This window comes from Nuphar pumila, chromosome 16, assembly GCF_984573655.1.
Source record: "Nuphar pumila chromosome 16, dmNupPumi1.hap1.1, whole genome shotgun sequence".
In the NCBI taxonomy this organism is placed as follows: Eukaryota; Viridiplantae; Streptophyta; class Magnoliopsida; order Nymphaeales; family Nymphaeaceae; genus Nuphar; species Nuphar pumila.
The window spans coordinates 12,722,262-12,745,449 of record NC_143264.1 but is presented as its reverse complement, the minus strand read 5'-3'; the positions used below and the strand labels follow the sequence as shown (position 1 = coordinate 12,745,449).

The window sequence follows — 23,188 nt, the reverse complement described above, 5'->3', positions numbered from 1 at the left end:
CTTCGGAAAAAGTCTTGTATTTTCTTCCTCGTTCTCTCTTTCTTTTTCTTTCTCTCTATCCACTTGTTGTAAATGGAGAATGAGAGGGAGGTAATAGTCCCCTTTCCCATACGCCTAAATGACACAAATTATGTGACGTGAGCATCCATAGTAAAACATAAAATATGGGAAAAGGGTCTTTGGGAATTGGTTGATGGCACCGGAAAGGAGCCTAAACTTATTCTTACAAAAATCGAGAATGGAAAAGAAGTTGCGCTTCAAGGAGAGGAAATGGCTAAAGCCGTTTCTGACTATAAGAAAAGATGAAAGGAATGGAGGATGGGTCATTCCAAAATTATTGGATGACTTATCAATAGTGTGGACATTCACAAGTGTTTTGGTTTGGCGAAGTTTAACTTCGCTAGTGATGCATGAAAATACCTTAAAAACACGTATAGTCTTAAGGATATCGCACATATATGTAACGTCCAAAACAAAGTAAGGACCATGACTCAAGAAGAGATGAGCATAAGAGAATAATACAATGCTCTCTCTCTCCTTTTGGATGAATTGACTCTTCTTGAACCAAAGTGGCATTGCCCACAAGATGTTGAACTCCGCGAAAATCAAATCAAAGCAGAGCATTTCTATCAATTCATAAATGGGCTTAGGACCGAAATTTGAAGGAACTAAATCCACTATTCTTCGTAGAGGAGGGGTCCTTTCCGTAGTTGAAACTCTTGAAGAGTTAACGATGGAAGAAAATAGATTGAAAAAGTCATCCACTTCTAAAGATGAAGAATCTGTGTTTGCTATGTCAAAGCCCAAAAATTTGTCACATGGGTGTGGGTGTGGGTGTGGGTGCGGGTGCGGGGGTGTGGCACTTTCAAAAAACTTGGGTGCGGGAGTGGGGGTGCGGCAAAAATATAAAAAAGTATATATTCTTATATATATATACATATATATATATATATATAAAGTCCAAAAGTTGGACATAAATGACCCTAGGTGCATTGACTGCACCCAGGGTCAGGTTGACCGCATCGGGTGCGGGTGCGAGTGCGATGTGGGTGCGGCACCTAGTTGAAGAGTCCCTGTGACATAGCCGAAAATCATACCAAGAGCTATAAACCACCTCATTTTTTAAGAAATAAGGATGGTAGAAATCCCAACAACTATGAAAAGAGAGGTGATCATTATTTTAAAAGGAGTGAAAAAATTATTTGTTATCATTGTTATGAATCGGGACACATCAAACCTTTTTTGTCCCAAAAGAAAGAAGGAGGATCATAAAGAAGACAAAAGAGTGGCTTCAGTTGAAAGAAGTGAAATGAACGACTCCAAATGCATCGGCTCGCTCTCTTTAGCTCAACTAATGGAGGCACTATAACTTATGCTTAAAGCTCAAGCTACTTCTTATTCGGGAGCGGCCATATCTACAAGTGACAACCAAGGTAAGACCTCTTGGATCCTTGACTCTGGTGCTTCATTTCATATGACCCCTAATGAGTCTATATTAATCAAATGCAAGTTTAATCCAAATGATTCTTGTGTTTCAACTGCCGATGGCACATCTTTGAAAATTGAAAGTTTTGGTATTTATCAAAAAACACTTATCTTTCACGTACCAAACATTGGAATAGTACAAAATTAAATTTAAATCTTTTATCAGTTTCTCAAATTACGGATTATGTTATAAAATCGCTTTTTCATCTAATGATTGTCTAATACAGGATCTCCAGTCTGGGAAACCGATTGGGCGAGGCCATAGAAGAGGAGATCTCTATGTTATGGACAATCTTGAATTACCAAAACAACTTTTTTGTAATTTTGTGGAAAAGAAAGATATAGAAATTTGACACAAAAGACTAGGACACTCTAGTGTGACCAAACTACAATTGTTTTCATTTCTTTCAAATTGTAAAGAAAAAAAATTTGTATGTAAAGATTGCATTCTTAGCAAAATGAAGTCTTTACCTTTTTGTAACGACTCCATTTCATACTCGTGAAAAGCGACAATTTTTTTTTTAAAACCAGTGCGAAAACATTCCCAAAAACCTGGGGCCTTACTGTTAAACGCCAACACCACCACAAGGAATCTTATACTCATCTTTCATACCAAATCAAAATCAAACCAGACTTTATTTATTTAAATGTAAAGAATTTGAGACATAAGTAAATGAAAGTAAAGCAAAAAGGAGTCACGCCATCCCAAGAATCTGTCATGTAGTCGTGTAGTCCTCTCGTGACTCCTCTCAAAAGCAGGTCACCCTACTAGGCATCTGAGGCTGCGAAAAAAACACAAAAAGTAGGGTGTCAGAATCCAAAGAATTTTGCGTACAGGTCCCTCTAATAAATTAAATAAGTAAAAAGAACATAAATAAAATTCATGCAATATTTTAGAGGAACATAAACATAACACCTTCACAATTCAAATAATCATTCATGCAATAGAGAACATTTATTAAGCATGAGAGAATATTTAATAACAACAGAGATCACAATCTAAGCGTTAAAGACATTTAGTATGCATTAAGAAACATCATGCATTCATCAATATATCACAATTAAGGGAACAAGTAAATATGCATGATCTAATGCATAGCAGGGATATGCATGATTTTAATGCAATGTATGCATAATTTATTATCTTTAATTAAATTTTCTTTTATATGCATGTCCCTACTAGGATGCACACACATTTAAGTTCTACTTTTTATTATCATCACTCGCAGATACTCAAAACGGGTAAATTCTCCGAGGTCAAGTGAGGTTCCCAAGGTAACTTAGCACACAAGTTGTATTTTATTACTAGGTTCCAAACTTAGCCCTCGACTGATATCAGGAAACAGTACCATCCATCGGAACATTGAAAATCAACATTCAATGTCGGGAACACCATGAAAATCAGCATCCACTGGCGCCACTTTTCTTGTTATACAAAAACAACAGTTGTGTCTACACACCACCCTCAGGCAAAGTGGATGACTCTCCCTAAAACCGTGGCCAGGAGAAGAACCTCAATATCGGGTTCAGGGGCAACAACAACGCACACAGAGTTTTAGTATCCTCACGGTTTCTTCAAAACTGCAATATCCAATATTCTCGTACTACAGAAGGGACATCAAGAAAACGTAGATTACATTGTTCTTTACTTTCTCTTTATCTTGTTATTAATTCATCTATTTTACGTTTGCAAATCAACATGCAGAATTAATAACATAAGTTTGCAAATTAGCATGCCAAGCTCTTCACAGGACCACAGCCCGTGGAATCATGAAACAGTGCAATAAAACAACAATAACACATTTGACTTTTGCAATGCATTGAACAACTAATATAAAGAGCAACACATGCTCAAGGCTCACCCAGCCCGGGATGATCCATTTGATCATCAATGCATTCATAAGCAAAAATAAGCATTCACAGCATATGCATTTATGCCATTTCAAAGACACGCACGAAACAATAATATACATATGCCATTGCATGAGTGCACGACTTCATATTCATTTCATGCTTCCACTCATGAATCTATTCACTTGAAACATGTGAATGCTTATGCAGACATGCATATGCACCATAACAAAAAATTTAGGAATTTCACATGCCCACAAGATGCACATGTAACTAGCATTGTAACGACCCCAACTCCTTCCTTTTCAAAAATGCAAGATTTTTTTTTTTTTTTTTATACAGAAACCTTCCCAAGGATCTGGGGTCCTCACAGTTCCACTTTCCATTGGATATCCCATCACCACAAAGTACTGACAATCATCATCAATGAGTAGCAACACCAACCAGTTATTTATGAACCGAAGTAAATTGTTATTACCATTCTTTATACAACCAAAGAGTACAAGAACTGAAGAGAACAATGGAGTCAAAAACAAAAATAAAATCCCTCTGTCACTGCCGAACTATCCACTCCATAATGTGAACCTCGTCCATCCATAGTGAACAGCTCATCTCTCACTGCCCTCCATTTCCTGTAAAACCAACGAAGTAGAAGGGTCAGAACAAAATTCTGAGCACTACTAATTCAAGGAAATTAGGTGAGACAAAGATCATAAGTAAGATTTCATATGTTGGTTTGAGTGAGTGCAGATACAACCAACATGCAACAATCTAATCCTGCATAAGTGTAACAGATTATTCATACTCACGGCTAAAGGACAGTAAGACAGTAACACATAGCAATAATAAAACATTTCAACATGCTTTTAAGAAATGAGTTGCATACATTTACCATATCATGAACTAGAGATCATTTCAATTGATGCATGACCTAGTGCAAAGAAGAAAATGCATGGCTTCCTTATTATCTTATATTTAAGTTTGAGTTTTCTTTCCATATGCATGACCTTATTTAATGCATACAACTTTAGGTTTCTCCTTTTTAAATTTCCATCGCCCGCGGATACACCAAACGGGTAAAAACCCCGAGGTCAAGTAGGTTCCCAGGGTAGATTAGCACACAAATTGGTATTTTATTACTGGGTCCCAACTTAGCCCTCGACCGAGTCACCCTCGGAACATTAGACCTCCCCATCTAATGTCGGGGACACAAGGGACACCCCACGCCCACAAGTGCCACTTCCTTTGGTACCAAACAAATTCACAGCTGTGACCATCACCACCACTCCCGGGTAAAGTGGCGGGTTCTCCCTAAAACCGTGGCCAGGAGAAAGAACCTCCATATCGGGTTCTGGGGACCAAAATTCACGCACACGGAGTTTTTGTATCCTCACAGCCTCCCCAGGACTGGAAACTCTAAGATCTCCATTCTCCAGATGGAAGACCTCAGATCAAAAGTTACACTGTTCTTTATTATGTTTTTATTTAATTCAGTTCTAAATTCTGCAACACCCTATGCAAAAGTGAAGTGTAAAGCTCGCATACGCCCCTGCGAGAACTCATATGGGACTCCCGCCCACGAATACCATGTGAACAGTGTAGTTGTATGCCACCATCTTACGTTGTGTAAGTGATGCAGCCAAATGTGGAAACAAAACCAACTTTCTTAATAAAGTGCACAAATTACCCCACCATATGCATGTACTATCCATGTACAAGTGTCTCTATGACACCCCCTACCTCTTATGCATTCATCCATCGTTCATAGATTCATGACAACAATTCATGCATGATATCACATTTTAAAACCCACATTGATCCATATATGCACATGAGGCTTTAAACAGTACATACTTCCATGTAACATGCCACATATTTCAACAAGCATTCATGATTAAGACAACCAGCAGTATACTAACCAAACTCCCATTTAAATATCATGAAATGAAATACTATCATTCATCCATCCATCAGGATGGTGTAAAAATCCCAGCACCTACTAGAAGAAGTAGTTAGGCTTGCCACACTCAGCCTTTCGGCCTACTGTCTAAGTAGTCCACACTACTTAGACTGCTGGCTGTACTAGCTAGATGAGAGCATCCAGCACATCCCCTGCTCATATTACTGCATATATACCACAAAAAAACAGAGAAGAACACAAACATGCTAGTCCCCTACGGCTGGTGGTCTTTATACAAAGAAAACCACCCTTAGCAGCCGACCATGGAGAGACAGTAATGGCATAAAAATACTAATATTGGCAGCCATCGGTACCCATTGAAGGTATCCAACGGGGCGGCTGCTGTCATGCCTGTTACAACATCTGTGCAACCCTTGTAACCAATCTTTTCTATTATAGGATAACAGATTTGACACAGCAACCACAATCTTCTATTACTTCCTCCACATTTCAAGAGTACAAATGTGTAAACTCAGACATAGCAAAATCCTCATACATGCAACAATAACATATTTAACTTCATCGAGTTAATGGTAAGAATCATGATCTAAACACACCCTCAACTTCATCTAATTTTTCAGCTTCTAACTTATCATTTCCCTGTTGTATTCAAGGCAAATAATTTCAGAATATCAAAGAAAATAACAGGTTATATATAACGTGATCTACTACAAATTTGAGCACACAAGATATAGCAAAAACCCCTAGCTTACCGCACTCACACACACCCAGCCTGTGCTCATCGATTTCCAGGCTCAAGAATCCCCGAATCCGGGGTATTTCAAGCAAGAACTGGACTGCCGTATCCGGCTGTCTTTGCCCTCCACCGATCCCACGTCGGCCAAAATAAAAACCCTTAGGATTTAGGGTTGGTCCAGCATCATTTCCCAACCCAGACCGCTACCCATAAACCCCTTTTCCCCTATCGTTTCTTGAAAGAAAACACTAGCAAGAATCCGAAATCCTATTCCCAAACCCTCTCTCTCCTCAAACCCCCATACAAGATCGAACCCACGCTCGATCTCTCACCCATTTCCGAGAATAGCCGTACCTGATTACGGTGATTTCTGGCGGCTGGTGGCTTCCGGCGTGAAGAGGTGCAGGCCGATCGTGTTTCCCCCCCTTACTGCCGTGAGGGAAGATCTTCGCAAGCCTTGACAGGTGCAGAGGGTCGAAGCTCCTGCCGTGAAGGGCTCCTTCCTCCACTGTGTGCGCACCGGTCGAGAGAGGGAGGAAGGTCGAGTGGGGGAAACAAAAACCTGGATGTGGGGGCTTCCACTCCTCTATAAAGCCGAGCTTCTCCCCCTTCCCACCTCCTTCCGGGAAAAGAGGGGTTGGTTACGTTCGGCGTAACCTCCCCCTTTCACCCTTCTCGCCTCTTTGAAAATGCAAGAATCGTGCTTGAGGCACGATTCTTGATTTTTTTATTTCAAAATGCTCGCACTCGGGTCCGGGTCCAAACCCTGCGACCCGCAACACCCGATCCAACATGAGCATGGATCCGGGTCTTTCAGGGCTAATGGATCCTCAGTGGATCCTTGCGGGTCCAACTGTGGATCCGACCCTAATACCTGAGTATTTTCCTAATTAAATTCATTATAAAAATCCGAATTTAACACCCATTTATCGATTCCTTTATGGGTCCGGATATCGGGTCCTAGACCCAAATCGACTAAATATACCCTAATTCTTCCGGATATTACAAGCATTGCCTTTGCATATTAATCATGCGTAATAAGTCAATCATAAGCATGTAAAATCAACTTCTAGCATACACATAGCCAAAGCATTCATACGGGCGAAGACTGAAAATTTTTGAATCATTTTAAAATCCTCAACACATGATTAAAAAATATATATATATATATATATATATATATATATATATATATATATATATATATATATATATATATACCACTCAGCTGTACCCAGCCGAGCCACTCGACTAGGCTGCCGAGTGTCTACCCAAACCAGGTCGGGTCTGGTCTGGTCCGACCAGACCCCAGTTGAATTTCTGGTGGAGCCTGTCAAGTCATGCCAGTCGGCTGGTCTGACAGTCGGCCCACCAAATTCCTTAAAATATTTTTCTTTTTTTTTTATGTTGTTGCCCAGTCGAGCACCACTCGGTTGGGCCCTGCATCCCAATCAGGCCTGGCAGGGACTGTCAGGTCTGCTCCTGCCGGCCGACAACTGGACCCAGCAGTGCACTGGTCCTGACAGCAAGCTGGGCCTGCCCGCACGCCCGGCAAAACATCATGACATAAGTATGCATTGATTAGTCCCCCCTAATCAGATATACACGCATAAACAGAGCCTGACATCCAGGTTTTCACATAAATTTGATAGCAGTATATTAATATAAAACATGCTGTAACATTCGTTATTCTAGCATGAATGCAAATCGAAAACAAATTTCTGATTTAGCATAGGAATAAGCATGCAACAATACAAACCTCTAATGGTTTCTTCATTGGGTTATACAGAGAAACATACTTACCATTAAAACAGGCACAAAACGTCACAACTTCAATCTATAGGCAGATTTCCCTGTATTTTTCTTTTTCTTTCTTTCTTTCTTTACAAATCTTTTTTTTTTCTGTTTTTCCTAACCTACCAGCCTACCCCACTTGGGTATGTCCGACAGGCTCGGCAAACCCAGCAAGCCCAGGCCAGCTGAACTCGGTTCAGCTGGGCCTGTCATGGCTGCCAGCACCTGGCACGAGCTGCCAGCACCTGGCATGAGCTGCCAGCACCCGCAGGGACTGGGTATTGCCCAGCCGAACCCAGCTCGGCTAGGCTGCCAGCTGGTCCAGCATGAGCACACATATAGACCCTTTTTTTTTCAAAACTTGTGAACAAATGCATATTTTCAATTAGTCTAGCATGCAGATATAGGTCCACACTTCAAATATGTATATACTAACTTCCTCCCGCCTGTATATGCAACTCAAACACTATTATGCTCATGAGATTACACCTACAGCCTCAAGGACTCATGCATATTATTATTTTCACATTCAAATACCACATAATACCCATATGCGAGAATATATGTTGTTCCAATCATGAACAATAATGAAAGCTCTATTCCACATGTCAATAGGCATGAACAGAATTTCTTTCCTAACTATACAGATTTCATTAAACCCTTTATATTTTTCAAAACCTTAAACACAAGATCTGGACTAGATCTGCCCATGTTAAATACATGGCAGATCAGTCCAACTTCGTAGCTCCACGACACATTAAAAATCAGCATATATATATATATATTCCCAAAATAAATTTCAAAAACGATGCAAATACATTAATTTTAACCATGGATCTTAGAGTAAATAATCAAATTTACTTGATTCTCGTGGTTTTAACTAAAACATTGCATGGAATACGAATCCATGCTCTTTTTCTCACTCGAAACAAAAGAGAAACCCGTACCTTTGCGTGAATTGAAGGAAAATAATGGTGGATCAAGGGTTGGATGGCTGAAAAAGATCAAATATCATCCTCTTCTTTCCCTTTTTACCTCTCTTTTCCTTTCTCTCTCCCCCTTCTTTTTTTCCTTCTCTTTCTCTTTTCTCTCGCTTTTTGAAGTCTTTTTATAGGCCCCACAGGGGAGGTCGCCCCTCCTTTTCCAGCCCTCTCTAAGAGAGCTCCCAAAAAGATGAAAACTCTCTCTCTTCCCTCTAGTTTCTTAATTTTTTGGAAATACTACCAAATATTGACTTTTCAAAACAAAAACTTCCAATTCTTTTAAAACACTTTCCTAACCTCTCTTAAACTGGAATAAGGACTCTTTTAAAGAGTCCTACTCAGCCCCAAAAATAAAAATCGGAATTAATATTAATTATTTAATTAATTAATTAATAATTAAAATGATTTAGAAACTTCCAAAAATTATCAAATTAACCCAAAAGGCTTCTCAACCTTATTAGACTTCAAATTAAGGCTTTATAGTAAATTTAAAGCTGAAAAAAATGTTGGGCTTGGATTTGGATCCGGATATGGGTCCAAGATCCAAACTCATACCCAAAAAGAAAATGGATCAAGATCTGGATTCAATCCATATTAAAGTAGGGCTTAAATAAGACCCAAATACATATTAGTTTAGATCGTAGGCCTTGGATCCAACTCTAGATCTGTTTCGATAAACTGCTCAATTTAAAAAAAAACGCGATTTTCGGGCAAACGAGAACTCAAAATCAAGAAAACAAGATATCATTGCGCTCAGAATTCTGAGACCCATCCAACGATATATTACATGACTACGAAATTCTGAATTTCGCCTGAAAATAACTTGAATTTTGCATGAATTTAAAAGTCAAAATTAAAACTTTCCCACATTTCGATTGGCTCGCCTCGACCTTGTCGATGACACTTGGGCAAAGCCCAGACTTAAAAGCATCAATCTAAAATCGAGGCTCAAACGATTTTTCTCCTAAACTTAGCCAAATTTTCGAAAATCTCATAAAATGATTAAGTACAAAAATATGCGATATTACACTTTTGGACCAAGACACCTTGTAACTAAGAATCCATTTGAATTAGTGCATTCGGATGTATGGAGACCGGCTCCGGTCATGACCAAAGGAGGTGTTTTCTATTATGTTGTGTTTGTAGACGATTATAGTAGACACTCTTGGATATTCTTTCTAAAACACAAATCAGAAGTATTTGATTATTTTAAAAAAAAATCATAGTTATATAAAGAATCAATTTAAAACCAATATTCAAATCTTTAGAACGGATTCCGGGGAAGAATTTGTATCAAAAGAGTTTGAAAATTATCTTGACCTAAATGAGATTGTTCATAAAAAATCGTGTTCATACACTCCTCAACAAAATGGACTCGCCGAAAGAAAGCACAGACACATTATTGAGACCACTAAAATACTTCTAGTATCTAGAAATGTTCCAAAAGATTTTTGGGCCGAAGTCGCCCTTACGGTGGTCTATTTGATAAATAGAATGCCTTCAAAAAATATAGAAAATGTTTTTCCTATTGAAAAGCTTTGTAAAATGTATCTTGATTATAAAAGGTTGAGGGTCTTCGGGTGCAAGTATTTTGTTTTTACCAACAAGAATGATAAACTCTCTCCTAAAGCAATTCCTTGTGTGTTTTTAGGTTATGTCGAAACCAAAAAGGATATAGGTGTTATGTCATTGAAAGAAACAAATTGTATGTTTCTCGAAATATTACATTCTTTGAAAATGAAAACAGTTTTAGCAAAGAAAAAATCCAAGAGAGTTGTGATTATTCGTTCCTCTTTGACCTAGTCAATGATAAGTGTGAAAATATTCATGAAAGAGAAGATATGCATGAGGCAAATGAGAATGTGTGAAGGAATCTTGATGATATAGACCTATCTCACAATAATTTACAAACCTATGCTCGACGTACCGGAGGTCACCCACCATGTGCCCTAGAAAGATACTCTCAAAACCAAGAAGAGGATTCTTCTAGCCTTAGAAAATCTATAAGAATTTCAAAAGCTCCTAGTAGATTTGTATCATAAGATTCTTTTGAACCAAGGTATAGATCGTGTCTAACGGTCATTCACTCGTATTTTGAACTTCAATCATACCATGAGGCTAAACATCATCAAGAATGGGTTAAGGCCATGAACGATGAGTTAGAAGCATTAGAAAGAACAAAACTTGGGAAATCCAAACATTACCTAAAGAAAGAAAAACTATAGGATGCAGATGGGTATACAAAGTAAAAACCAAGTACGATGGAACATTAGAAAGATATAAAGCTAGGTTAGTGGCCAAAGGATACAATAAAAAATATGGGATAGACTATGATGAGACATTTGCCCCAGTCGCTTGAATGACCATTGTTAGAACTCTCATTGCTATAGCATCGATTAAGAAATAGCCTATATTTCAAATGAATGTTAAAAATGCATTTTTAAATGGTAATCTGGATGAAGAGGTGTACATGGATCCTCCACCAAGCTTGGCTTTAGCATATGAAAAAACTCTTCAGTTACGTAAGGCTTTATATGGCTTGAAACAAGCCCCCAGAGCTTGGTATGATAGGTTTAGTAATGTGATGACATAACTTCATTTTAAATCTTGATTTACTGACACTACATTGTTTGTTAAGTCTTCTAATGCAGGAATGACGATCCTACTTCTTTACGTAGATGATATGATAAGCAGGGAGTTAACCATATCAAAGATGTGCTTAAAGCCAACTTTGATATGACAGATATTGGTTTTTTACGATACTTTCTTGGAATAGAAGTTGCTTACTCACATAGTGGTTATTTTTTGTCACAGACTAAATACGCAGCGAAAATCATTGAAATATCAGGACTCTTAGATGAAAAATTGGTCGATACTCCGAAAGTCATAAATACCAAAATGAAGAAAGATGATGGAGAGCCCTTGCAAGATCCAACACCCTACAGACAAATGATTGGAGCTTTATCTTATCTTTCTATTACCTCTCCTGATATATCTCATGCTATCCATTCTGCTAGTCAATTTCAACATGCTCTCACTGCAGTGCATATGAGCGTTGTAATGAGAATTGTTAGATATTAAAAAATATATTAATCTTGGTTTGTTTTTATCATCATCCTCCTTACTAGAAGTCATTGCATATTCTGATTTTGATTGGGGAGGGGATGTCAATGATAGACACTCATCCACTGGTTTATGTGTATTTGTAGGTGACTCCCTAATTTCATGGCGATGCAAAAAACAACATAAGGTATCACTCTTCTCCACTGAAGCTGAGTATCGTGCCATGGCGACAACTACGTCTGAGTTAGTGTGGCTAAGACAACTTCTCGAAGACTTGGGGGTTGATATTACAGAACCTTCAAGATTATGTTGTGACAACAAGATCGTTGTATACATTGCAAGCAATCATACATTTCATGAGAGGACGAAACACATTGAGATGAATTGTCACTACGTTCGTGAAGAATTTCTGAGAAAGACCATCACATTGCCCTATGTTCCGTCTGAATATCAATTAGCAGACTTCTTCACCAAAGTGTTTCCGTCTCCAAAATTTCACTTCTTACTTGACAAACTCTCGATTGTTCCACCATGAGTTTGAGGGGGGGGGGTGTTAATATATATATATATATATATATTGTAACTGAAATACCCAGCAAGGGTATTTCAGTCTTTTAACTGTAATAGGCGTCAGCCCATTAGGGGCTGACAACTCTTTTTCACCTTTTTATTTTTTGTTTTTTATATTTTTTTGTTTTTGACTGTTGGGCCAGGTCCAATATAGCTGTTGGAGCTGCTTATGACTGTTGGGAGCAGCCCAACAGCCATATTGGCTGCCCCCTTTAGCCTCTTGTATTATAAATAGGCCTCATGGCCTTTGTATTATTTCATCTCTTTTTCAAAAGAGTTTTGTATGCAATATACTTTCTCATTTGACCCTTGTGTGGGTGGTGTGATTATTCAATCAAGTGTTCCCACTTGATTAAGGTGTGTGTTCTTACATATTCTTCGGATTCGATCCACTTCATTACAAAACCTACTGGTGTCAAGTTCCCTGTGTCTACCTTATTTAAGTCCTACTTTCCCTCATTTCATATACTCTCTCTCTCTCTCTATGTTGCTACCCAAGGACGAAGGCTTCAAGCTAGTTGGAGCAAAAAATTCTCTTCCTATCGTTGTTACCATGGTCAGCCCTGCTCAACCCCATTTGACAGTCACTTTCCCTCTTTCACAATGTTAATGCATATTAATTTGTGGTGCCACATGCAAGAGGGGAACTGAGGTTGTCTCCCTCTCATTTTTTGAAATAGTTCTTTTATTATTTGTTTAATATCTTCTCTTTCTATCTCTTGATACATACATATATATATAGAGAGAGAAGGGTGTAATAGTAGACGCCCAAATTGTCGGGCACGATCAAATGTGCCTCGCACATCAATCTTGCACAGAAAAGACGCTTTGGTGGCAGTCATGACCACTACTAAAGGCCCATTTATGCAAAATTGTGCATGCTCATCCAACCTTTGGGTGTCAACTGTTATGTTTGTCTATATATATATATATATATATATATGGTTTCTGATTTATGAAGGGTGATACAAAGATTATATTTCCCAATGTGGTTTTTAGTTCAAGGAATCAGGTTTTATGTTGTCATCCCTAAAAAGTGAAGTTTGTCTACACATCTTAATTGTTCATGCTTGTTGATTAGTATATTCATGTGTGTTCCTCCTATGTTTTAAGCATGACCATGATAACCGCTGATATCAGTTCATATGATTAGAAAGGATATTATCAATGTTATCAGGGGTGAATCCAATCCGCCTAAATCAGTTGGATCAGGCCCAAATCAATTCACTTCAGGGTCGAATTTGGCCATACTAAAAAATTGGCTAATTCAACCGTGATTCAGCTGAATGAAACTGAATTGTCCTAATTCAAGCTGAATCAGGGGTTGTATCAGCCCTTTTATTTGTTGTAGTTTTTGTATTTTAGTTTTTTATGATTTTTCAAATTTTAAAAAAATAAATCAACAGATTCAGCCCAATTTGATTCAAGCCTGATTCTCCGAATCTTTTTGAAAGTCAATTCAAGCTTGAAACCGATTCTGATAGATTAGTTATTATTGGCATCTGTGCATAGATGAGCAAATACAATTTCAGTAATGTGATTTCATGTTGTTTCAGGTGCGTGCATCTGCCGTTTTTGTCCCAGAAGGTAGTGATCCTCAAAGTACTGGGAATAAATACTTATTCTCTTACTCTATTCGTATGCGGCTCCTTTCTCAAGGGAATATATTAGATGGCACATACTTGACTTCTTGTCAGCTTTATTGGCGGCATTGGATTATCCGTGCAAACGATACTGTTGTGTCTGATGTTAGTGACAAGGCTGTGATTGGAAAGGTAGGATGCTTGATCCCAAATTGACCTTAAGCCTTGATCTATATGCTAACCAGAACTATTGGTCTAGGCTTGTTTTGTAGAGTACCAATTGGCTGTGATTAAACAGGTTCCTGGACTCCCTGAATGGCCATAATATCTACACCTTGCGTTTTTGTGATTTCCTTGTTTTTTGAAAACAAATAGATTTTGCTTCTTTCAAGTTTCAAAGATTTTTTCCTCTGTATTACTGATGAAAGGGATCTAAACTTTTTCAGAAACACGAAAAACCTACAAAAATCATTTCATGTTGCTGTTGTTTAAAATATAGCAAATGATAAACTACAAAAATGCCACCCAACTCATCAGCTATTTACAGTGAACTGCCCAAATTTTAAAAAATGGTGCCTTTTTGTTGTTTTACGTGGCACACCCTCTGATGTAAGAGTGGTGTTAAGAAGGTAAATTTTTTGTTGTTTTGTGTGGCACTTGTCTCTATATATACCCATGTTTCCCCATTTTCTAAACCAACTTTCTTTCTCTATGGTTATCCTATCTCTTTCCTCCCATGCCTACCTTCTTCCATGGTCTTCACACATCAGATTAACAGTTTTCACACTCTTGAATCAGGGTAAGCCTGCTTCTAATCTACTAAAGACAAAGCAGAAGGCAAGGGCTTAGCATGATTAGGACAATTTCACGTTTCTGGTGGGTTGAGTTCAGTCATAACACTTCCCAACCCTCCCACACGTTCAGGTTGAGGGTTGGCAGGTGGTTAGATCGTCGGAATCTACATCCTTATTCTATTTTCAATTGTCTGAATAATTTCATATAATAATGTACCCCTCACATCTTCAGGTTGAGGGTTGGCAAGTGATAAAACTCCTGCAGTTATCGAGAAGGGGGAAGGAGAGCAGAAATCGAGAGAGGGAAAGGAGAGAGAGAGAGCGCTCTGGTACTTGTTGGGAATCGGCAGCCAAAATTATGCTTATTGGCTGCACTAAAACATCATTAAGATAAATAGGTTTTACAATTCTTTTACATGGCCAAAACTGCCCTGTGTTAGTAATGTATATTACATTACAATATAACATACACGTGAACCATATGGATCCTCTACTGGATCCATATCCGATCCATATTCTAATAGCAAGCAGTTAGATCGTTCAAATCTACAACCTTATTGTATTTTGAATTTCTGATAATAATGTAAATCAAAGAAATTTTGAGTTTTTTGAGAAATCCAAGGGTAAAAATGCAGATGTCCATTGACGTCCAATATGTCACAGGGTGCCGCACCCGCGTCGACGCGACTCGACGCGGGTGCGGGTGCCGCACCGCGTGCGGTCAACCCGATCCTGGGTGCGTTGACCGCACCCAGGATCATTTATATCCTTTTTTTTATTTTTTATTTTTAAAAATTGCCCCTGCGATTTTTTTTAAAAAAAAAAAAATCTGCTGACAGCAGTTGTCAGCTGCTGTCAGCTCCTGACTTTTCAATGATGGTGGTAGCCTTGCTTGTGCTATCGTGCAGCTGTATATAAAAAAAAAATCTGCTGCTGTCAGGAGCTGACAGCTGCTGTAAGCTCCTGACTTTTCAATGATGGTGGTAGCCTTGCTTGTGCTATCGTGCAGCTGTATATAAAAAAAAAAAATCTGCTGCTGTCAGGAGCTGACAGCTGCTGTCAGCTCCTGACTTTTCAATGATGGTGGTAGCCTTGCTTGTGCTATCATGCAGCTGTATATAAAAAAAAAATCTGCAATGATGGTGGTAGCCTTGCTTGTGCTATCGTGCAACTGTATATAAAAAAAACTGACAGCAGCTGTGATAGCTGCTGACTTTTCAATGATGGTGTTAGCTTTGCTTGTGCTATCGTGCAGCTGTATATACAAAAAAAATCTGCTGACAATCTGCTGACAGCAGCTGTCAGCTCCTGACTTTTCAATGATGGTGGTAGCCTTGCTTGTGCTATCGTGTAAAATTTGAAAAAACCCGCCCCCCGACCCCTTATATATATATATATATATATATATATATATATATATTTACATTTTTGCCCCTGCCGCACCCCCGCGCCCGGGTTTTTTGGAAGTGCCGAATCCCCGCACCCGCACCCGCGCCCGCACCCGCACCCATGTGACATAGGTCCAATTAATTTTATTACAATGCCATGTCTAGCCATCTTGTGATGGAGAACAACTGAGTTTGATTATGCAAAACTAAAAGGGGCAAAGGGTAAGCAAAAATATGTCTTTTATAGCAAAAGCTGCATCATTTCATTTTTTTATCGTTACTTCTATAGCAAAACCTGCATCATTTCATTTCTGATGATTACTTTTATGACAGTGTATGTCTTTTATAGAAAAACCTGTATCATTTCATTTTTTTATCATTACTTCTATGATGGTGTACAAATATATCTTAAACATGCAAAACTCGCATTTTTTTTAAAACGAATGAATGTGATTCGAATTCAGATTGGTTCTGAACATAAAAAGATACATGACTACAATGGCTCTCTATGATAGTGTACAAATATATCCTGATGATTACTTCTATGACAGTGTATGTCTTTTATAGAAAAACCTATATCATTTCATTTTTTATCATTACTTCTATGATAGTGTACACATATATCTTGAACATGCAAAACTCACATTTTTTTAAAAAACGAATGAATGTGATTCGAATTCAGAGTGGTTCTGAACATAAAAAGATACATGACTACAATGGCTCTCTATGATAGTGTACAAATATATGCTGATGATTACTTCTATGACAGTGTATGTCTTATATAGAAAAACCTGTATCATTTCATTTTTTATCATTACTTCTATGATAGTGTACAAATATATTTTGAACATGCAAAACTCATATTTTTTTAAAATGAATGAATATGATTTGAGGCTTGGAAATGCTTCGGAGAGAAAGGTTTAGAATGGTTGACAAATCTTTTTAACAAGATTTGACAGACAAATAAGATGCCTAATGAGTGGAGGAAGAGTACTTTGGTGCCTCTAGGGTGATATACAAGATTGCACAAACTATCGTGGTATAAAACTCATGAGTCATACTATGAAACTTTGGGAGAGGGTGATTGAGTCTAGGTTGAGGAAGGTTGTCATGATATCGGAGAATCAATTTGGCTTTATGCCTGGAAGATCAACTATGGAAGCTATACATCTTCTTAGACAACTTATTGAGAGAAATAGAGAGAGGAACAAAGATTTGCATATGGTTTTTATTGATTTGGAGAAGGCATACGATAGAGTACCTAGGGACGTTTTTTTGTGGACAATGTTGAAGAAAGGTGTTTCTCTCAAGTACATTAGTATAATTAAAGATACTACTTTAAGCTCTTGTGGAGGGGTGACAACCAATTTTCTTATAACGGTTGAGTTACATCAAGGATCTACTTTAAGCTCTTTCCTATTTGCTATAGTGATGGATGAGCTTACGAGATCAATTCAAGAAAATGTGCCGTGGTGTATGTTGTTTGCTGATGATATTGTTTTGATTGATGGGTCTAGAGCTGGGGTTAATGCTAAGTTAGAATTATGAAGACAAACGCTGAAAGCAAGAGGTTTTAAGTTGAGTAAGAGTAAGACAAAATATATGAAATGTCGGTTTAGTAAGCAACGAAGTAGTGATGTGAGTGTAGTGAAGCTTGGTGAGTAAGAAATATCGGTGGATGATTGTTTCAAATATTTGGGATCTATCATTCAAAAGTATAGAGAAATTGATGGAGATGTAAATCATAGGATAAAGGTTGGGTGGATGAAATGGAAAAATGCAACTGGAGTGTTGTGCGATCGTAGAATGCCATTGCGGTTGAAGGAAAAGTTTTATAGGATGACTATTAGGCCCGCTTTACTATATAGTACGGAATGTTGGGCTGCCAAGAGACATCATATTTAAAAAATGAGTGTAGCTGAGATGTGTATGCTTAGATGGATGTGTGGAAATACAATAAAAGATAAGATTCGGAACGAGGAGATACTTAAGAAGGTAGGCGTTGCACCCATTGAAAATAAGATGAGAGAGAATCGTTTATGGTGGTTTGGACATATTCGGCGAAGGCCTAATGATGCTCCAGTTAGAAGGATGGAGAAATGGAAAAATATATTAGTTAAAAGAGGTCGGGGTAGGCCTAGGAAGACATGGATGAAGATGATAGGAAAGGATATGAATGCATTGAACCTCACCGAGGACATGGCATTGGATAGAAATGATTGGAGGAGAAGGATTCATGTGGAAGACTCAGAATGATTTTCTTTTTTGGTTCATATCGCCGACCCCAATTGTTTTGGGATGAAGGCGTAGTTGTTGTTGTTTGTTGTTTGAATGAATATGATTTGAATTCAGATTGGTTCTAGACGTAAAAAGATACATGACTACAATGGCTCTCTATGATAGTGTACAAATATATCGTGATCAACAAATATAGCTCTCATTCTTTTAGTGACCTTGATCCTGCATTTCAAATTCAGATTGGTCCTGCACATAAAAACATATTGTAAGTTCAGGAAGCATTTTCCTTTCCATACTGTAGTAAAATGTTAATTAACTTCAGTCATTTCATTTTTAAAGCTTCTTTCTTTCTTTTCTCTCTCACTCAAACACTTATGTGAGCATACATAGAAAAGCATATGCTTAGTGCACATTATATAACACCCTTAGTTGTCAAAGGTGCTAGGCAGAGACTAGGCGTCGCGTTGAGCCCTTAAAAAGGCTAGGCCCTTAAAAAGACTAGGCGAGGCCTATGCGGGGCCTAGGCAGACTAGGCGATATCCCAAATGAAAAAAATAAATAAAAAACATACAAAATATGTAAACAAACTAATAAAATTCATAACAAACATGTATACAACATAAAATCAATCAACAATAAGCAATAGACAAATAATAACATGTTGTCGAACACTGGAAAACAATTATATTATATAAAAACAGCCAAATAGATAACTCATACGCTTATAGATTATATAAGAATTAAGTCCAGAGATATGTATATATATAATTATATATATAATATAAACACATAATATTGTAAATTTATAATATATGTTTATGATATGTTGATATATATGTGTGTGTGTGTGCAACTGCGCATCAGACCGAGAGACTACCTCAGCTAGGCCGCCTAGGCTGCCTCTAGGCTCCGTCTTTGACAACTAAGTGAAGGGGTAAAAGAATGAATGAGGAAGAAGAAAAAACATAAGGTAAAAAAGAAAAACAAAAGAAGAAAATGAGAGAATAAAAAAAAGAAAGTTTTTGGGGCGGGAGAAAGAAAAGATTTTTTTTTTTAAAAACCATGACAACTATGTTACTACAGCTTAAACATGAACAGCCTAGGCAGCTTAGGTAAAAAAAACAGAGTCCTACCGCTTAGACCCATAAGCCTAGGCAGTGGCCCTACGCCTAGCCAGCCTAGACGCAGCTTTTGACAACTAAGATAACACCTAACGCCCCTAATTTAAACTGAATGAACTGTAAAAAGAAGCATAAGCCCCTCTCAGTTGGCTACAAATCATATTTGCTTGGCTTCTTTACATTTATGAGGAAAGAGTTGAGAGCATACACAGTTTAAAAAATAGAAGGTAGCAGCTTGCAATATGTCCACTCACATTGATCAAACAACTCAAGACTATGTTCCATCTAAAACAACCATAAGGAACATAAAAATATATCAAAAAATTAGTTTGTATTGATTAAAAAATTTCATGTCCTCATGTCTTATTTTTCAAACAAAAAAATGAATTTTCAAGTTGAACCCACCTCATGTGTCCACGTGTCTTCGTGACATGCTAACATGTCTTCAATATTTATTTAAGATACCACTTGTCAATCACAATGACCAGTAAAATAATGTTTTCTGCATATGGCTGCTACTGTGAAAACTGATTTTGATGTGACTGTTGAAGCACTCGCTTTCTTTATATGGCCAAGAGTCCCAATGTTCTGTAACATGACTTTAGTTTCTCTATGGCCAAGAGTCCCAATGTTCTGTAACATGACTTTAGTTTTTCTTGTTTATGTATCAGTACCCACTCCTATATGTAGATGGTGAAGAATTTGTATATGAAAGCTGCACCATGCAGCCCTCCTCTTCGGGTTCGGTTGAAGGTTCCTTTACATTTGTACCTGGCAGGTATGTAGCCTGAACCAATCATGAGATTCATGACCTTTCAAACTCAACATCATTGGGCCATGTATTTATTTGAAAAAAGGAAAAAAGTTTCAAGATGCTCCTAATAATTGGAAGCTTTTATAGTTATTTTTTCCCTGTTTTTTATGGAGAATGATATTTTTTAAGGTAGGCCGTTGTTATGTTCAGATGTATATTAATGTTAGAATTGTGAGGCTACTTTGTGTTTGGAGGTGTACGATTGAGGGTCTATGAATGAAAGTAAAAAGCTCAAGATTGGGTTACTTGGGACTCTACATGAGTTGGAAGTTCATAGCATGTTTCACATGCATCCATGTGAATGAACTCGTATTTTTGTAGCAGAAAATCTGAACTCGCCTTTGTCAGGGATAGAAATCCCCTTTTCCCTCTGCTAGTTGGCTTTTTATTGAGTCATCATCCACAAAACTGTTTTGTCTCTCTCTCAATATATATATATATATATATATATATATATATATATATATATATATATATATATATATGGAGAGAGGATTCTGTACTGTGGATAATTAGCTGACTGGATGAATTTTTTAGTTTGAATAATCCAAAAGGTAGACCCTTTGATGTTGAAGTTGCTCAGTTCTCTGTCAACCTTCCAGACTACATATTCTAATAAGTGGCAACATTTCAGGGTAAGATCTTTTTGTTCTGTTTTTCAGCATTATTACACATTTTCTTTTTTTTTGCATGACTGACTATAATCTGCCTTCAACTACAAGTGTATGCATATTCATATGTTTTAATTGTTTTAGGTTTGTGCTCCATTTTCCTAGCATTGAAGTCAACAAATTGTTGGGGGCTTGTCAAAGAGGGTATACGATGCTTATCCTCAAGTAAAGGAAGCTATGTTGTTAGTGTTTAACAATTAAATTATTACTATCTGCAGAAAGGCATGATCAAAAGCATGTTGTAATTACTGCTGTATATTGAGAGATGATTATATGATGACAAAAGATGTGGTCAGCTGCTGAATGGCGTTGTAAATTTTTGACCTACTCTGAGAACTTAGGAATTCCTGTTCATGCTCTGGCATCATAAAACTGAAACATTGGTTATGATTTTGGTGTAGCGTTAGGGATTCCTAGTATGTGCATCTGCAGTTATTCTATCATATACTTATGTTGGTTCTGGACATATGGCCATATGGTGCTGCATGTTGGGTCTGGAGCATATGGCCATATGGTTCCAATACTTTATGTAATCATGTTCTGAAATTACACTGCTGCTTACCTTTCTTTAAGGGAAAGGTGAGACGTTCAGATACATTTATTTTTTACTTAGCTACCTGCTTCCAGAATGTACAAATGCTATTGTAAGTCCTAGTTATTTTGTGTCAGCCACTTGATACAAACTTATTGAAGATTGGTATGCAATGTGCTTGTTATACTTTCATGTTATTCTGGTGCAAGGTAATCAAATGAGTGAAAATGTAACCCTAGATTGAGTGATGGATTTGCTTTTCAAAAATGGCAATCATGTGTCAACACAACTAACGTAGGGCAAGTGCAAAAAATGGTGTGTGTGTGTGTAGGGGGGGGGGGGGGGGGGTTGCATTTGCCCAGCAGAGTGGGTAACAGGGATGGTTGTAACCCCACATCGCATTTCCTCTGTGCACAAGCTGATGAAACCAATGCCCTTCCTAAGGGTGTGGCAGCCGTACAGGGTTTTTCCGGCAAGGAAATTGATACCAGTTTCACCAGTGATTAACCATATGGCCAGGTTAGCAGCAGGTGGCATGACTCAGGTCGTGATCCATCAACAGGCCAGTCAAGGCCAGCACAGAAACATACTGACCAGGCTTGACGGTCTTGGATGGGTCTATGTCAAGTCCAGCCAGGCTTGAACCAATTAACAGGCAACAGGAGCCATGCTCCATGGAACCCTGAGATGATATTTTTCAAAGTGTCGACGATGACAGAACTACTTGCTGATTCGGTTACCTAAATAACGTATAGAGCAGAAACCAGGACTCCCAATTTCTTCTTAAAACATTACTAGGATCCCAAAGACTAGCACATTATCACACCAATGAATGATATTGCGTACAAAAATGGTTCAACTTCACAAACAAAACCTCAGATTATCAACCCCATGCTGAATTGCTCAGCAGTTACCCTGTAATTAACAAGAGTGAAGGGTCATCAAACTTTTAGCTTCCCTCAATCAGAAGCATTACAGCAATAGTACAGATTTTCTTAATGCTTCCCCATGTTCTCTCGATAAAATTACATACAGCAAAAGAACTACTGAACGGTGCAGCAGAGGCTGGAAAAACTGTCGCTCACCAAGAGTCAACCAAGATCTCGATCCCCTTAACAGCTGCTGAGTCTAAGATTGTTTTCAATTAACCACTCAACCTTGGAAACAGATAATCCAGATCCATGGATGGATTAAGAGCAATAGCAACGGAAGCATGAGTGATATTGTCACTATAAAGGGCATGTTTCAAAGAGAGAAAATTGAAGGGAAAGTTCACTTTAAAGGCTATTTATGAGCTTTTTTACAACTCAAGAACCTGCATAGAAGGTACGAATGCACCATTCAAACAACCAATTGAATTGAACACATAAAAAGTAGTACAAATGACGACCAACCATAATTCAAGCATCATAGGCAGCATCTGCTGAAGCTGTGTCCATGTCATTGAGACCTAACTCTTCATTTTGCTCCCATGACCTTTCGTATTCTTCAACTGATAAAGACCAAAGAACTAGAACCGTTAACTTAAATATAGGTTAAATATGTGGTCCTAATAAAGGTATGAAACTATTTAGTAGAAATCACCTTCATTTCATATTTCTAGATTTCTTTGTGAATTGGACCTTATGATGTGACCTACAGTGT

At 37.9% G+C, this 23,188-nt stretch overlaps 2 protein-coding genes across 5 annotated transcripts in view; one reads left to right on the top strand and one right to left on the bottom strand.

Moving 5' to 3' along the window:
- Positions 1–21,402, top strand: part of LOC149812947 (F-box protein SKIP16-like) — a 39,034-nt gene extending 17,632 nt beyond the window's left edge. Inside the window, exons 3-6 of one of the 2 annotated variants that reach the window (XM_089992232.1) lie at positions 13,960–14,178; positions 20,199–20,305; positions 20,879–20,976; positions 21,097–21,402. In XM_089992232.1, the coding sequence (XP_089848358.1) occupies positions 13,960–14,178; positions 20,199–20,305; positions 20,879–20,957 (405 nt within the window). In that variant the 3' untranslated portion in view covers positions 20,958–20,976; positions 21,097–21,402. The remainder of the gene's footprint in view (positions 1–13,959; positions 14,179–20,198; positions 20,306–20,878; positions 20,977–21,096) is intronic. The other variant, XM_089992233.1, reaches the window with a different exon arrangement.
- Positions 2,168–23,188, bottom strand: part of LOC149812946 (uncharacterized) — a 61,278-nt gene continuing 40,257 nt past the window's right edge. Inside the window, exons 16-17 of one of the 3 annotated variants that reach the window (XM_089992231.1) lie at positions 22,939–23,036; positions 2,168–2,267 (exon numbers count right to left, since the gene is read on the bottom strand). In XM_089992231.1, the coding sequence (XP_089848357.1) occupies positions 22,945–23,036 (92 nt within the window). In that variant the 3' untranslated portion in view covers positions 2,168–2,267; positions 22,939–22,944. Of the gene's footprint in view, positions 2,268–22,354; positions 23,037–23,188 lie in introns of those variants that run through there. The other 2 variants (XM_089992230.1, XM_089992229.1) reach the window with 2 other exon arrangements.